Source organism: Fundulus heteroclitus, chromosome 8 (assembly GCF_011125445.2).
Source record: "Fundulus heteroclitus isolate FHET01 chromosome 8, MU-UCD_Fhet_4.1, whole genome shotgun sequence".
Lineage (NCBI taxonomy): Eukaryota > Metazoa > Chordata > Actinopteri > Cyprinodontiformes > Fundulidae > Fundulus > Fundulus heteroclitus.
Window position 1 is genome coordinate 23,075,648 of NC_046368.1, and position 17,380 is coordinate 23,093,027.

Consider the following 17,380-nt stretch of genomic DNA (forward strand, 5'->3'; position numbering starts at 1 on the left):
GTTTTTGTTAAAATTTGATACCTTTGTATGACTTGGACATACAAAGGTACATTTTGGATCTCCTTCCACAAGCTTCTCACAAACTTTGGCAGGAACTTTGGCCCATTCCTCCTGACAGAACTGGTGCAACTGAGCATAATTTGTAGTTTGCTCACACATTTTCATCTCTACCCACACATTTTCCCTATGACTGAGATCAAGGTTTTGCAATGGTCACTCCAAAACACTTGACTTTGTTATCCTTAAACCACTTTGTAGCCAGTTTGGCTGTATGATTCCATCAATTTTGGGAAGTGCACCAGTCCTTCCTGCAGCAAAGCAATTTGGGTTCTCAGGCACTTTCAGGCATTTAGAAATTGCATCGGCGCTGGTTCTACCCAGGGAACAGGGATCTGCATGGTTTGGGCCGGTTGACTAGTATTTTTTTCCCTGTCGTTTCCCTGCGGATCATCCCGGGGGGAGGAATTGGGTCGGGGGTTGGGTGGAGGGGTGTGGAGGTTGGGGGTGGGGGGGGTGCTATTTGGAGTCAGCAGGGTAGCCCGCTTCCTGGGAGAGCCTGTTGCTCCCTACTCATTCCTCCCCGTCCCCGGACGAGCCTCCCTCTGCCTGCTCCATCACGCTGCCACAGATGTAGGACTTTGGGGGGTGGAGATTGTGTTTGGTGCTACAAAGGAAATAATATTATATAGGATCTTATATCCAGTTTAGACTACATTCACACAGCAGGTCTTGATGCTCAATTCAGATTTTTTTGCTGAAATTTGACTTTTTTATGTTTATGGAAGTAATGGTAAATGTAATTGTTTCTAGAAGTGTTCAATAAAGTTTTTGTAAAAACAATAAACATTTTTAAAAAATTCTTGAGAACGGCCTGCACTGCACACTTCCCTATTATTAGAAAGCAGTTGAGTAATAGAAGCTGCCAATATTAAGACCACATCAGCACAAGATGAGAAGAAAGCAGTGCAGCTATTAAAAATAGTCTTTTGTGGAGTGCTAACTATTAATACTGTGTGTGGATGTGTAATGAGAGCCATGAGAGCTACGTAAAAAGGTGAATAAAATACGACACGACCGTTCAGACTGTGAATACTTTGTGGTACTACTACATATCCAAATTAGTACCACATATGGAAATGGCACAAATCAGATTTTTTGGGGGATGAAAAGATCAGAATTGGGCTGGTCATACTGCTATGAAAAAAGATGGAAATGGGTCGTTTATGAGTAAAAGATCAGATTTGGGTCGCATTTCCCTGTAGTGTGAAAGTAGTGAGTAGAGGCCTCTTTTGAAAGTGTAGACCAGTGGTGTTAACTCAACTGTTTAGAGTTAACTGCTATTTTTATTTAGATTTTTTTGTGTGTATTTTCAGCAACAAAAACAAGATTTGGGTCACTCTTTCTTTTTAAATTGCTTTCTCTGTTTGGACCAATTTTTAAGTATGGGTGTGTCAAAGTTTGTTTATGTGTAAAATTCCCCAGAGTTTTGTGGTCCTGTTTACTTTAAAAATTAAAGTAAAACCAAAAAAAAAAGAAATAAAATAATAATAATAATAATACTAATAATAAAAATACATTGTATTACACATTGCATTTTCCATTTTAGGGAAAGTTTTAGTTTGTGTCCATCCTCATGGAAATGTATAGCATTCCTGAATGGTGGTCAAGGTTTGCACTTTCTACCGCCCTGATATAGACATAGTGCTGTAAACTACAGATATTGTTATTTTTTTTTAGTTTGAGTCGTTTTTTAATGAGCCAAGTGAGCCAAAAAACCATCTCAAGATTTCTTCCTTGTTTAACAAACTCTGTAAGAAATAAAACCTATTAGTTAGAGGTAAGAAAAGTATTACTGACAATAACTTCACAGGACCTTGCTTGAAAGAAGACAAACTATTCATTAAGATATCCTGTCCCAGCATTGGGGAAGAAGAACAAAGAAGCTACAGAAAAAAGTCCAACATGGCAAGATTTAGCGTCAACTCAGAAGGATAAGTATAAACTACACGTGTAGAGGAACCAACAACTTTGATACATAGGGAACGCCACATTGTTTGGAGTGAAGGATGATTCTTGTTTTTGTCTCCCAGTTTATATTTATATATATATATATATATATATATATATATATATATATATATATATATATATATATATATATATACATATATATATATATATATATATATATAAAGTATTTTGGTGTAGTCTCACTCACTGTCTGTGAGCAGAATGTCATAAATATTTACAAGTACATACTGCCTTGGGAAAAAAACAAGAGAAAGAAGACAGAGGGAGCAAAAAAAGGGAGAAAAACAGGAATAATGAAATTATTTACCAGGTTCTGTAAGAATGTGACTGACAGCATCGTAATTATAAGCCATCTGCTTCTGCTTCTAGGTTCCTTTTGTTCTCTTAATGTCACCATAATATCTTAATTTAAACCACTCAGCTTTGGTATGCCAAAATTTTATTTAAACCTGTAACAGCTTGTAATGTGTTTTCACTTCAACATGTCTTGTTTAGGCAGCTATACGGTACATCTGGGAGGGAAAACACGTTATTCCGGATTTAAGTTGAAGCCTATTAACTCCTGGGGCAAAATCTCTCATAAGTGCATATTTTGTCAATGGTTCCATCTTTGTCAATCATTTCAGTCAGAAAAATTACGACAACATTCCACACGGATGAACTCAATTAAAAGCAAGAACACAAACTTTGAGTCACAGACTGTCAGCTGAGATGAATTTGACTCTCACTGAGAGAAAGAGAACGTGTTAACTTAACTGTAGACGTAAATTTTGACCGTTGATTTATTTCTAAAATGATTTATTCAAGATATATAAGCATCAAAAACATGGCTCAAAATGTGACAGTAGCTCTAAAACCTTTTTTAGTTTCAGGCATAATTTAAGGATCATAGCTAGAACATTTTCATCAAATAATACATTCATAGAACGTCTAGAGTGGTGCAGGATAAAAGTATACATTAGTATACTATATATAGTATATAAATCACTTATCAATTTTGACTTGTCCACAATATATAAATATTTAGTTGTGGTTAGTTAGGATGCCAATGTTGACATATAAGGATTCTGCACCAATATAAGTAGTAGGTTGAAGTCCAATGAGATGGAACTCAGGCGTTGCCAGATCGTAGCAGCTCCATGATAGCGCTGAGAAATGGCTTCTTCTCTGCGTTTACATTTCTCAGATTCAAGCGGACCAAAAGATAAGCAAAACTAGGGTGAACATCAATCAAGCGTTTGAGCGTTGGTTCTCCACTTAAGGAAGCAAAGGGCTTCTGGACAGGTAGCTTAAATGTTTGCTGACGCTAACCTGGCATGATAATGGACCTGGCAACCAACTGGCAAACAGTAGCGGGTGTGCGTGAGACCGCCACCTACTGGCCAGGAGGAATTAAACTTGTAGCCATCTCCTTTAAATTAGCATAATGCCAGTTTGAAGCTGGAATGTTCAGATCTGCAACTTTACCGAATATTTGTGGGTTCTCTACAACACCTTATAAAGTGTAAGTGGGTACCGAATGATTAGGGCATGCCCAAAACTCCCAGTCAGGTTGTGGTGGTAGAATGGTAGCTGTATAGCGGGTCGAGTGCGGAGAAGTTTGTGGAGAGCAGTGTCATTATATCCATGAAGTGGCGCTACAGGCTACCTACGTGGTTTGATCGACAAAGAATTGGAAAGGTGAGCACCCATGCCTAGACTTCAAACTGATCAGCCTGACACAGCAGGGCTCCAACTCTGTCAATGTGCATAATTCTGAGCTGGAGGGCTTGGCTGTGCTGGTTGCTGGGAGACTAAATCAAAGACACATTTGATTTTCAACTGCATTCAGCATATACCCGAACGGTTTACGCAGCATTTTAACCCAGGAACCTAACAGTAAGTGTGTCAAAGAAAACTCTGGAATACTCTTCCGAGTTCCAGAGAGAACGGAAGAACAAAAACACAAAAGCACGCGCTCATGTGGTTTCTAATAGTCACAGGTTACCCATAACATAACTTCATATGATCAGCTTAGAGTGGTCAGTGCAAACAGGCATTTTGGATTCCACGTGCATAATTTTATTTGACTTCACCCACGACGATATCCTCCCAGTGCGCTGCACCAGAAGGGAAAACATTAACTTGTACAGCATGAAAAATGGCCAAACGGTGAACATATAAACATGCTGCCGGTGTTTCCTCCTCCAGAGTAATAATTTAAACTGATGGTGCAAGTCCTTGTTTTTTTTAAAAATCATAATATTTTTTTCATTACAGGTCTGAATTCCCATAACAGCACTGAATACATTGAAAAAAAGTTGTGACCAATGTAGTATTGCATTAAAGGGGTGAAAGAAATTCAGAAAAAATATTCCACCACAGAAACTCCAGGCCTGAAATTAAATATCTCTCCATATGAAGAAAATACTAGTTTCCAAATCAATTAGTTATGTGGATGTTTTATACACCGTTGCTGATTGTAAAACAACAGAGGGAATATTCATCCCTTTGAAAAAAAATGTACTTGAAGATAAAAAGCATTGATTAAAGTTTTAAATGGATCCAAGTGTAAAGTTATTACATACACTTTGTGATGAATTCCACTGCTACTTTTTCCCTCATCTGACAATCTGCATGTCACAAAGAGTGCTGCTCAGGGCTAATTATTTTTTGCCCCTCTGTCTATGATATTTAAAATCAGAAAAATATTTTCCCACTAAGTAGTATTTCCTTTAATGTGGGAAATCTGGATCATCTCAGTGGGTCGTTGCAGAAACACTGGTTTGCGTAAATTTAGCTCCTGCAAATAGGACTGCAAATTTACCCCTTAAGTATCTTATTTTGAAAATAATGTTTAGATCCTAAAGGACACCTGTTGCCATAGGAAAAAAAAGAAGCAACAGAAACTTTTTTAGGAGAAAAGGGGGTTTATCATCTTGCTTTCAGGAGACAGAAACCTAATTAATGCTCTCTCAACTCAAATCTCTGAGAGAGCTTGTTAATGTATCAGGACAAGCCCAGGTAACCTCACCGCACAAAATGTACTTTTTACAGAAACACTTATGCACGTCCTATATAGTCCTTCACACACACAGAGGGTTTTGCAACTGGAAGCTGGATCAGCTAAACCACATTTTCATTTAGAAAACATCTGCACAGGCCCAGTGTTGTATAGTAACAAAGTATAAATACTTCACTACTGTACTTAAGTATATTTTGGAGTACTTTATACTTTCCTCGAGTATAATTTTTTTGATAACTTTCACTTTTACTTCACTATATTTTCGAACTTAATTGCAAACTTTTACTCCAATACATTTTCAATGTTTGGTTTAGTTACTCGTTACTACAAAAAAAAAAAAAAAAAAAAAAAAAAAAAAAAAAAAAAAAAAAGAGAGAGAGAGAGAGAATTTGTATAGCACTGACCTTACTTGAAGAAGAAAAACTGAAAGCTTACCAAAAGGTTGTAGTTTCTGTCTAAACTTGGTCTAAATTTCTCCTGCACTTGGTTTATATTATTTTAAGTGAATTTGACCTTCAAAGTTTACCAAAATGTAAAAAATGTCATTCAAACTGCATTTGCTTTGTTTTACTTTTTACTTATACTTTTCATTACATTACTTGAGTACATTTATTTTTACAGTAATTTTTATACTTAGGTACAAGACATTTCAGATACTTTAAGACTTTTACTCAAGTAGCATTTCAGTCAGTGACTTGGACTTTTACCAAAGTCATATTTTGGAGAGGTACCTATACTTTTACTTGACTCTGAGATTTCAGTACTTTATACAACACTGCACAGGCCGCTACCCTTACAGGGATAAACATAGCTCCTTCTAACTGGGATGAACTGCCTGCGAAGCCTGGAGTAAAATAGATTACAATTTCTACTCTGACAGCCCAGTTCCTACATTTACACTCGGTGTGTCACCCAGCTGCAGCCTGGCAAAAGTTTACCCCATGACAACGCAACCAAGAATAAATGCTTTATGCTGAAAACTGAACACTCTTTGTAACATAGCCCTGTGGCACTGTCAAGCATAAGACCATAGTTTCACATTGACGATATCTGGGAGTTCTTAAAGTGTAGCGACAAACACTTCAAACCAGACAGTAAAAGAAAGGCCTCCTTGTCTCCGACAAAAGCGCTTCAAGTATCTGCGTTGGCTTATTCCTCCAGCTGAACAGAAAGCTCTGACACAAGGTAAAGCACACAGTCACGCCGAACATGTCCACCTGTTTTCTGCTCTGCTACTTCAGCAAGCCTTACGCCTTTCTCATCTGGGACAAAGTGAAAACACCCAGACCCATTTACATGTCAATGAGGGCCACGGGTGAGGACATTTCTTTTTTTCTCGTTCCCTTTTTTTTCTCTCTGAAACATCCTCTGTTCTCTGCAGGTTTCTGTAAGATGTAATCGCTTTGATGCCAAACAAAAGGGATTTCTGCTCGTAAAGAGAAATACGTTGCGAGGTTTTTAGCAAAAAAAAAAAAAAAAGGAAACAGTTTGGCGAGCAGAAAAAGCCAAGCTCCACTCGTAGACTTGGATAATAACTGTACCTATCGTACCTTGAGCTACAAATAGTCTGGGGGTATATTTCACCGGATCTAGAAAAGCAAAACTGACACAGATCATTACTTATCTCGTAGTTGTAAAGATGTTTCCTAAAAGAGAAAATATTTGCTAATGGGTGTTGCAGACATATTTAGCAATAACATAAACGTAGTATTACAACAAGATGATATTAAACATGAGAGGTTTGGGAGAAATCTCTACAATTTCAGTACATCTAGAGAGTACAATATCTGGCCAGTGGGTAAAACTCAATCAGGTTGGATGGTGAATGTTAATAAACAGTTATTTCCAAGTTTTGCCACTGATTTGCAGTTAGATTTAGATCTGGGTTTTGACTAGGCCACTGTTTCTCTAGCCGCTGGAAAAAAAAGAGCCCCTACTGCCATACTTCAATTTCAAATCCGCATTTCACCGCAATGTAAAAGTACTGCCCGCCTTTTACATTGTGTGATTTCAAGGTATCTTATTTCTTTAGATGTAATTTCTTTATTTCACTGTCCACTCTCTGAAGTACTCTGCGCTGCCAGACTTATTGATGGAGCATTTTTAAGAGACCTCTCTTTGTATTTCTTTTCAATTTCAAACCACACTCAGCAAATAGTACAACTCACAGAATCTGGAAAGAAGAGCCTTGACTGTAGATTGGAAGACTGAAGTCCAAACATGTTAGCCGTCTGATTTGACGAGTGGAAAAATGGAAAACCACTTTACCGTATCGATTCTCAGCGTCTTTAAAACGGCGAGACAGTAAACAGTCCGCTTACACAACTTTGAAACTGGTGTCAAATTCTAAGTAGTTTTTTATATACATTTCCAGTATGTTTTTTCTGTAACAACCTTTAAAAAAAACGTCTAAATTAGTTAGTAAGGCGGCTTTTTTTAAAGTAATACTTCAGTAATACATCAGCACAATCTTCTGATAGAAGCAGGAAAAAGAGGCAGCCACAGTTCAGAGCTAAAACAGTCAGCAAAATTCAGGCAGCAGAGCAATATCTACTTTGGAGGCAAAATGTGCAAGGTAATAGGTAATATGACACAACAAATGGCATACAGAAAGGTAAATCCAGGATCCGCTCGCAGATTTGTTGCAAACAACAGCGGTGATGCGAGAGCTTGTGTGTGTGTGTGTGTGAGAGAGAGAGAGAGAGAGAGAGAGAGGGAGCGAAAATTGATACCTGCAGCTTTGAGAAACTGTGAACCCACAGGATGGAATCAAATTATAGTAAGTCATCGGCCCTTTTTTTTCCTCATTTTAATCACCTTGCTCCATAAACATTTTCACATTTTGACTTTTTATTAAAAAAAAAAAACTAAAAGCAGTATTAATTGTAAAGGGGACGGAAATGATACATAGTTTTCCATTTTAGGTGTGGCATATTCTCTATCCATCTTCCAATCAAATCTGACCCTGTCCCCGCTGCAGAGAAGCATTCCTACGGCGTGATGCGGTCCTCGGCATACTTAACCCTCCATTTGATCCATCCAAGGTGAGGTGCGGGTTAGTTTTCCACCACATGGCATTGTGGATGTTGGTCAAAAGGTTTGTTTGTTTGTTTTTAGCCATCTTCTGACCAAAGCCGTTTCCTCTATCTGTTTACTGTGTCCCTGCATGCCTTATGAAGAACCTTATTTCTGCCTCCTGGGTCCAAACGCACCTGCGAACACTTGAACGAAGAGGTCTAACTGGTAGAAATGAGATGTGTGGCCCTTTGATTCAGGAATCTATGATGCAAAGGGGTGGAAAAGTAGGTTCCTGCTAATCTGATTTAGAAGGTTTCTTATCAAGAGTTAGATAAGAAGCTATATTCTGCAGCTTCCCCATCCAATCCACCCCCCCCCCTTCTCCTTCCCCTCCTCCTCTTGCTTTGGGACTTCTTCTCTACTATGGCAGACAGCCCAGCACATAAAACAATGTGGCTTAGATACTGGCAAAGAGAAACTATGGCCTCCTGGAAATATGCTCTCTGTTGACTCATTCGCTAAACCACATTCTTCATCAGCAGCAGCAGCAGCACAGCAGAGTCCTTCCCGTTGGCCATGAAGGCAAAACATCTTTTCTGGCCCAGTTTTTTTTTTCCCTTCTTTTAGCGTTTTAACTACTAAGTTTAGACGCTAGCAATCAGAGCGGTGGAAGACAAGAAGAGAAGCGGCAGAAAAAAACGAGATTGTAGAGAGCGTCTGACTGGCCGACAGCGGAGTGCAGGTCTCCCTGGATTTATTTGTGTACCTAACGCTCTCGCTTTCTCTCTTTCTTCTCTCCCCCCACACTCTTTGCCACTTTCTCCAGATCCCACTTTCATTCTTTTCGTTCTGCTCTGGGGGGTTTTCGAAGCGCAAACACCCCCACATACTTGCAACGCCGCGCAGAACCACGAATATACAGATCGGCGCGACCGCCAGATTGTTGTGCCGCGTTGGAGTAGAAATCCCACACCCACGGCCCTCGCGTATGCTAATTCCTCCAAAGGGGAGAGCTTCCAGTTTTTACAAGGCTCATACCGGGAACAGCTCGAACTCAAACAGAAAGCAGAGACCTTCCAATCTACAGACACTTTTATACTTCCAGACTGCTAAAACCGAATGGGGAGAAAAACCCTGGCCGGGAGGAATTAAACTCGTAGCTGTTAAAAGTTAAACGTTTTCAGCATGATTTCATCACATTGTCATGTTACCCCCATTCACCTCTTCACCCCCCTTCCCTACGGACCAGACTGAAGTCCTATTCATGATGAGCACAGAGGGCCAAGTCAACAGCTTGGCAATAAAAAAAAAAAAAAAGGATAACTGGGAAAACACACGGCCCAACTCTCTTGTGCAAAAAAACTTTTTTTTTCTCCCCCGTTATCCCTCCCAGATGTTCTCATCCTTTCTTTTTCCTCCCTTACCATTCTGCGCTTCTGAATGGTTGCTGGCGTCAGGCTCCATGGTAAACTCCGAGGGCGATGATGACTTCCCAGATCAACACTCCCGCATCATCCTGACCGAGCCGAAGAATTTCTTGACAACCCGAACTTTCGAACCGGCGCAGGGAAGGTCAACGCGTCGTCCTCCCGCCGCCGTCTCCGGTCCTGGTTGTTCTTTCCGGTTCAGAGCTGCTGGCTCTGTGGTCTGGGCCCCTGCTGCCTGCCAGCTCAGCTCAAGCTTCCACTGTTGTGTTACATCTGTCCGACTGAGCCCCTCTGTGGAGAGAGCAAGGCTGCGAGAGCACAACAGAGCCAGGAACAGGAGGGAGGAGACTGAGGGGCAGTTTCCACATGGAGAGAGACAGATCTGGGTGGAGGGAAGGGCCACTGTGCTAAATTTCTCCTCTTTGATCAAACCTTTCCACTTATTTTTTTGGAATCAGCGTGATTTCTGGATAGTTGAGAAAGATACATGCATTAATCTATTTGAACTGTCTCTCAAAATTGTTAACACCCCTTAAATGACAGAAGAAGTTATATTTGGAACATTGCAGACGTGGAAAAAACATGTGATCAAGTCAGATGAAGCCAAAATTGAACTTTCTCTTATATTTTGAAAAACGCAAAGAGTTAAAAAACAGATTGCATTGCTCATTATCCTGAAACATGGTGGAAGCATCATGTTCTGGGAATATTTTCCTCAAAATAAATCATCTCTTGATGGGTACAGCTTTGGATTAGTCCAGTCGTGTCCTTTAACACTTGACGAAGTTGCAGTTAGAATGGGGGATTTTTGCTCATTCCTTAACGCCGTCTCTGCAGTTCATGTTTTTGTTCTTGTTTTCATGTTTTTGCTCTTGTCTTTACCTTACACCCCAAGGTTATAGAGATATCAAAGTGTGTGAATTGAGGTGACCATGGAAATGGGTAGACTTTGTGTCTGATGAACAAATTCTTTGTTGATCTGGCCACACCTTTTGGATCATCATCCTCCTGGTGATGTCCTTTAGGTGTTCTGACAGAGGACACAAGGTATTTTTCATTTATATGTTTTGGTAATTTCAACGGTTCATGGTCATTGGTGTATTTATAGGTATATTTATGGACCCTTTCTTCAAGCATCATCTGCTTAGTTAATTTAGTTAAATCAATCAGGATCACCGGCCGGGATTTTCGTAGCTGTGACGTATCAGAGAAGCGACTATTTGGATTCAGACAACGATGGCGGCTCGCAACGAAGGAAGCAAGCGGTGACATTGATGCTGCTATTTCATCAGTGTTGTTCAATCTACAAAATATTAATTCTTTAAAAGAACACCAGAGAATGGCTTTGAAGGTTTTGTTAGTGGAAACAATGTTTTCACCCTTCTCCTGACCGGGTATGGCAAAAGCTTGTAGAAAGTCAGTAAAGATGACCGACAAGTGGTTTATCCAATCATATGCAAGGATTTTTGACAAGGCTCCTCCTTCTGAAATACATCTCCAATGGAGCAATCCCAGATGGATGTGTGGAGCTCTGCGGAACCAAATCCATCTGGCGAGAGTCAGGTTAGCAAAGTATCCCCCAAACACTTCCAGCTCCATAATGCACCATAGGGATTAGGTCAGGGGTGTCCAAACTTTTCAGTTCATGGGCTGAAATTGTGAAGTCAAAAGTACCCGAGGGACAAAAAATAATAAAAAAAACTCTGAAAATGTATGTAGCGTTCTTTGGAAAGATTTGTCCCATTCACCAAGAAATTAAAGAGAATTTTATAAGTGTGTGTCAGTGCGGACAGAGGAGGACCCAATAGCACAGTTTAGTCCAAAAGTTTAATAAGTATCTGGAGGTAGAAAGCAGGAATCTCGGTTCTGGATCACTGGTGGGAGTCAGAGTAACAAACAGGCAGACAGGTTACATATGCAAGGTTGCAGACGATCTGACAACTGTGGAGTGAAAAAACTGGGTCTTATATACAAGAGGTGGTAATCAGAAAATGCAGAGCAGCTGGCAGGTTGACAGGAGCAGAGCAGAGACAGGTGCATGTCATCAGCCCAAGCAGAGAGCTCATGACAGAACCCCCCCCCCTAAGGGACGGCCCCAGAAGTCCCCAAAACGACATCACATAGGGTGGGCGGGGAGGGAGGCAGTGGAAGTTCAATACTCCTCTGAATGATCCGACTCTGTGGCCCCATCCTCCAAAAGGACCTGTGAGACGCCATCAGGGGCAAGGTCCCGATCAGAATCTGAGTCAGACACAGGGGCTGAGTTTGAGACGTGACGGGACCCCTTTGGACGACCTCTTTTGGCGGCATTTTGGTCCGGGTGCCGGCGGTGGAATTCAGTGATGAGAGTCCGGTCAATAATTCGACTGGCCGGAACCCAAGTTCTCTCCTGGGGTCCATAGCCCTCCCAGTCAACAAGATATTGAAGTCCTCTACCTCTCCGTCTGGACCGAAGCAGGCGTCGGACGGTGTACACCAACCCACCGTCAATGAGACGAGGAGGAGGAGGAGGAGTTGTAGCTGGAACTAGCGGGGTTACATGCACTGGTTTAACTCTCGAAACGTGGAAAGTCGGGTGTACCTTCATGGTAGCTGGTAACTGGAGCCAGACCGCTGTTGGACTGATGACCCTCTGGATAAGGAATGGGCCGAGGAACCGAGGGGCCAGTTTGCGTGACTCTACCCGCAGCGGGAGGTCCTTAGCTGACAACCACACCTTCTGGCCAACGCGGTAAGTGGGTGCCGGCGTCCTCCGACGATTAGCCCCAGTGGCATAGCTGGTGGCTGATTTTAATAGTGTAGCGCGGGCTTGAGACCAGATGCGGCGGCACCGGCGAACACAGGCGAGGGCAGACGGGCAAGACACTTCTCCTTCCTGGCTGGAAAACAGAGGGGGCTGGTATCCATATACACATTGGAAAGGAGACATACCTGTGGCAGAGCAGGTGAGAGCGTTATGGGCGTACTCTATCCATGTCAGTTGTCGTGCCCAAGCCTGGGGTTTACGGGATACCATGCATCGGAGCGCCTTCTCCAGCTCTTGGTTTGCCCGCTCTGACTGGCCGTTGGACTGGGGGTGGAAACCAGAGGTGAGGCTGGCCGTGGCCCCTAGAAGATGGCAGAATTCTTTCCAGAATGTGGAAGTGAATTGGGGCCCTCTGTCTGAGACGACATCCCTGGGTAACCCGTGTAGGCGGAACACATGATCCATAACAAGCCGGGCCGTCTCTCTGGCCGATGGCAGCTTTGGAAGAGGAATAAAATGTGCCATCTTACTGAACCGGTCAACCACAGTGAGAATGACAGTCATTCCATCCGATGGGGGCAGGCCTGTTACAAAGTCCAGTGAAATGTGGGACCAAGGTCGTGTGGGCACAGGCAGAGGCTGGAGTAGTCCAGCAGGTGGTTGGTTGGGGGACTTGTTCTGGTTGCAGGTGGGGCAAGCACGAACAAATTCCCTGACATCCCCTCTCAAGGAAGGCCACCAGAACCTCTGAGCAAGGAGATGGCAGGTGCGGGTTGAACCCGGGTGGCAAGCAAGGCGGGAGTTGTGTCCCCACTGTATGACCCGGGATCTTAAATTCTCTGGAACGAAGAGACGGCCATCAGGGCATGCGCTGGGGCCTGGTTGATCACGGAGGGCCTCTTGGACCTCTTTCTCCACATCCCAGGTCAGGGCTGCTACGATGCAGGAACCGGGCAGAATGGATGCAGGTTCCTGGGATGGGACGTCACCCTTCTGGAACTGACGGGAGAGAGCATCTGGTTTGATGTTACGAGAACCCGGACGGTATGACAAGGTAAAGTTGAATCTGGTGAAAAACAAGGCCCAGCGGGATTGTCTGGGGTTAAGACGCTTGGCACTGCGGATGTATTCAAGGTTTTTGTGATCCGTCCAAACCAGGAATGGAACTGTGGACCCCTCCAGCCAGTGACGCCACTCCTCCAGGGCAAGCTTGACAGCCAGCAGCTCTCGATCCCCGACATCATAATTGCGCTCCGCGGGTGAAAGCCGGCGTGAAAAAAATGTGCAAGGGCGCAGCTTGTTGTCCTCCACTGCCCGTTGGGAGAGTATAGCCCCAATCCCCACATCCGAGGCATCCACCTCTATGACAAACTGCCGGTCTGTATCTGGCATCTGAAGGATGGGAGCAGTGGTGAAACGGGTTTTGAGGATTTGAAAAGCTTTGTTAGCCTCTGGGTTCCAAACAAAAGGGTGTTTGATCCTGGTCAAAGCGGTGAGGGGAGCGGCAACTGTGCTGTAGTTCCTGATGAATCTCCTGTAAAAATTGGCGAAGCCAAGGAACTGCTGCAACTTCTTCCTGTTTTCTGGAACTGGCCAGGAAGTGACCGCGGAAACCTTTGCGGGGTCCATCTGGATGTTTCCTTCTCCCACCACATAACCCAGGAATGACACAGTCCGAGCATGAAATTCGCATTTCTCTGCTTTGACATAGAGCGAGTTCTCCAGCAGGCGGCGGAGGACCAGCTGGACATGACGAATGTGTTCAGCCAGAGTCTTAGAAAAAATCAAGATGTCGTCCAGGTACACAAAAACAAATTTATTCAGCATGTCACGCAGCACATCATTCACTAGAGCCTGGAACACCCCTGGAGCGTTGGTGAGACCAAATGGCATAACCAGGTACTCATAGTGACCCGTATGAGTGTTGAATGCGGTTTTCCACTCGTCACCTTCTCGTATGCGCACTAAGTGGTAAGCATTTCTAAGGTCCAGTTTGGTGAAGATTGTGGATCCCTGGAGCAACTCAAAAGCAGAGGTTAGTAAAGGCAGAGGGTACCTGTTCTTCACCGTGATGTTGTTCAGACCTCGATAATCAATGCAGGGCCGAAGAGAACCATCCTTCTTCCCCACAAAGAAGAACCCGGCACCAGCAGGAGACGAAGACGGGCGGATGATCCCAGCTGTGAGGGAATCCCTGACATACTCCTCCATGGCCTTTCTTTCAGGGGAAGACAACGAATATAGGTGACCCTTGGGAGGAGCCGTACCTGGGAGGAGATCAATCGCACAGTCGTACGGACGATGTGGGGGCAGAGAAGTGGCTCTGGTCTTGTTGAACACTTCCCGGAGGCCATGGTAGCATTCTGGGACATTTGAAATGTCAGGAGTGGTGCTGGGAGGTACTGAGCTGGCAGGCAACGAGGCAGCACGCAGACAGGTCAGGTGGCAGTCATTTCCCCACTCCATGACCGTTCCGGAGACCCAGTCGAGGTGGGGATTGTGGAGACGGAGCCATGGATATCCCAGGATCAGGGGTTGGCTGGGAGACCTGAGCAGATGGAAGCGGATGGTCTCTTGGTGGTTGCCTGACAACAACATCAATATGGGAACAGTGATGTGGGTGACGATTCCGATCATATGACCTTCCAGGGTCCGGACTGGAATGGGGGCGGGCAACTGGTGGCTTTCTACGCCCAGCTGACGAGCTAGTTCAGTATCCATGATGTTTGCTTCGGCGCCAGAGTCCACCAGGGCTGCAAGAGTGCGGACAGTGTTAGACGTGTGAAGACCAACTTGGATCAGAAGTTTACGACTGACGGAGGACTGAAAGTTCATTGAGCTCACCCAGACTCCTCCTACATCTGGTGAGCTTTGGCTTTTACTGGACAGGTGGCGACTCGATGTCCATCTCCGCCACAGTAGAGGCACAGGTTGGACGTGATGCGTCGCTGGCGCTCAGTAAGTGTTAAAGAGGCACGGCCGATCTCCATCGGTTCAGACTGGTCTAGCTGGTTAGATCTTGTGGCAGAGGAAGATGGAAAAGCAGCTGAATCGCTCCATGCACTGGTGGACGGATTGTGGCGACCTCTCTCACGACGGCGGGCCTGGATCCTATGGTCGATGCGGACAGCCAGAGCAATGGCTTCGTCGAGGGTGGAGGGTTGATCGTGGGCAACCAGTTCATCCTTGATGTAGTCTGCCAGACTGTGAAGGAAGGCGTCCACCAATGCATCCCCATTCCAGGAGCTCCGACTCGCCACGGTTCTAAAATCAATTGAATGATCTGCCACTGACCTCCGCCCGTGGCGAATGCACATCAGGGTCCGTGATGCCTCAGTAGTTGTGGACTCCAAGTCGAAGACCTTGAGCATTTCTTCAGAAAACTGATTAAAGGTAGCACACGCAGGCGTCTGGCGCTCAAACTCTGCCGTTCCCCACAGTCGAGCTCGTCCCGTCAGGTGAGTAATCACATAGCCGACTTTAGCCCCTTCAGTGGCAAAGGTTCTGGGTTGCAGGGAAAACTGGACACGACAGCTTGTCAGAAACGCCCGTACCTGAGTTGGATCGCCGTTGAACCGCTCTGGATTGCCAATCTTGGGTTCAGGAGCTTCAGCAGCAGCGGCCATGACCAGAACTGGTGATTCAGGAGCTGGACCAGATGATAAAGCAGCTGGAGCTTGGTCGACAGGCGGACTGGCTAAAGCTGGGCTGCTGGGTTGACTGGCTGGAACAGAGCTGGTGGACGCAGACGAGGGGTTTAGGTTGGTGAGAAGTTGAATTATCATTGCGAGTTGTTGTTGCTGCTGCTGAATTTGTTGCTTTTGCTGCTGGAACTGCTGTTGCTGTTGATGACCAATCTGAAGCATGGAGGCCATGTCGCCAGCCATGCGGTTCACCTCTCGCTCTGTTTGCTCCAGGCGTTGCATGGCAGTAGGTTGATCCGGTCCGTTGGTCTCCATGCTGGGTTGAACATGCGCTGGATCCATGTGTTTGGTCAGATCGTTCTGTCAGTGCGGACAGAGGAGGACCCAATAGCACAGTTTAGTCCAAAAGTTTAATAAGTATCTGGAGGTAGAAAGCAGGAATCTCGGTTCTGGATCACTGGTGGGAGTCAGAGTAACAAACAGGCAGACAGGTTACATATGCAAGGTTGCAGACGATCTGACAACTGTGGAGTGAAAAAACTGGGTCTTATATACAAGAGGTGGTAATCAGAAAATGCAGAGCAGCTGGCAGGTTGACAGGAGCAGAGCAGAGACAGGTGCATGTCATCAGCCCAAGCAGAGAGCTCATGACAGTGTGGTTATTAAACGATGAACGCTTTGTGTCATACCTGACACCCAAATAAAAAAAAAGGTTTCGATCTGCATCAGCTACCAGCACTGGAAGCCCAAATCTTTCTTGAAATGCAGATGGAGGGGGGGGGCTGCACATAATCAGTGCAGGGGCCACAAATGGTCCCAGGGCCGCGCATTGGACATGCCTGGATTAGGTTCTTTTCCTTGAATTCAGAATCTATTTTACGCTCAAAATGTTGTCTGCTCTGGTCTCCAAATAATTATGTTTTTGCCAAAAAAAACATCATTCCAGAAGTCTACAACTTTATCAGAATTATTTTTGCAAACTTTAATCTGATCCTCATGTTTTTTGTTTTTTTTTTGTTTGTTTTTTTGTTTTTTTAGAGAGCAAAGGTTTCTGCCTTTGTTTCCACCAATTAAACCTGTGTCTCTTTCTGATTGTACAGGTGTGCATTTTAACATCAGCAGTAGCAGTGGCCCTCTGTAGGTCCTGATATGACGTCTTAGGATCTTTGGAGATTTCTTTCAGCATCTTGCGGTCTGCTTTCAGGATGAACTTTCTTAGACAGCCAGGCCTGAACATGTTGGTAGCTTTTTTTTGGTTCTTACTCCACTCTTACACTGCATTTCATACAGTCAAATGGCAGATATTACATTAATTTGAGAACATTTTGAATCTATTACCGGAGTGATAAGCTGGTATAATCTCTCTAAATGCCTTGGACAGCTCTTTGGATCTCAGCATGCTGTTCAGTTTGACTTTAACATTAGGAGCCCGCCTGACTATTTGTCTGAGCTTTAAACAGAGAAAACCTCATTCAAAAGGCTGAGTAACAATGTTCTAAGCACATGGACC

The 17,380-nt window shown here is 44.1% G+C and overlaps 1 protein-coding gene across 4 annotated transcripts in view; it reads right to left on the reverse strand.

The window, feature by feature from the left end:
* dab2ipb (DAB2 interacting protein b) overlaps positions 1–17,380 on the reverse strand; it is a 238,381-nt gene that overhangs the window by 194,291 nt on the left and 26,710 nt on the right. Inside the window, exon 1 of one of the 4 annotated variants that reach the window (XM_036140371.1) lies at positions 9,478–9,759. The exons of the other annotated variants lie outside the window; for them this stretch is intronic. Coding sequence (XP_035996264.1) covers positions 9,478–9,517 — 40 coding nt within the window. The 5' untranslated portion in view covers positions 9,518–9,759. Of the gene's footprint in view, positions 1–9,477; positions 9,760–17,380 lie in introns of those variants that run through there. 4 annotated transcript variants of the gene reach the window in all.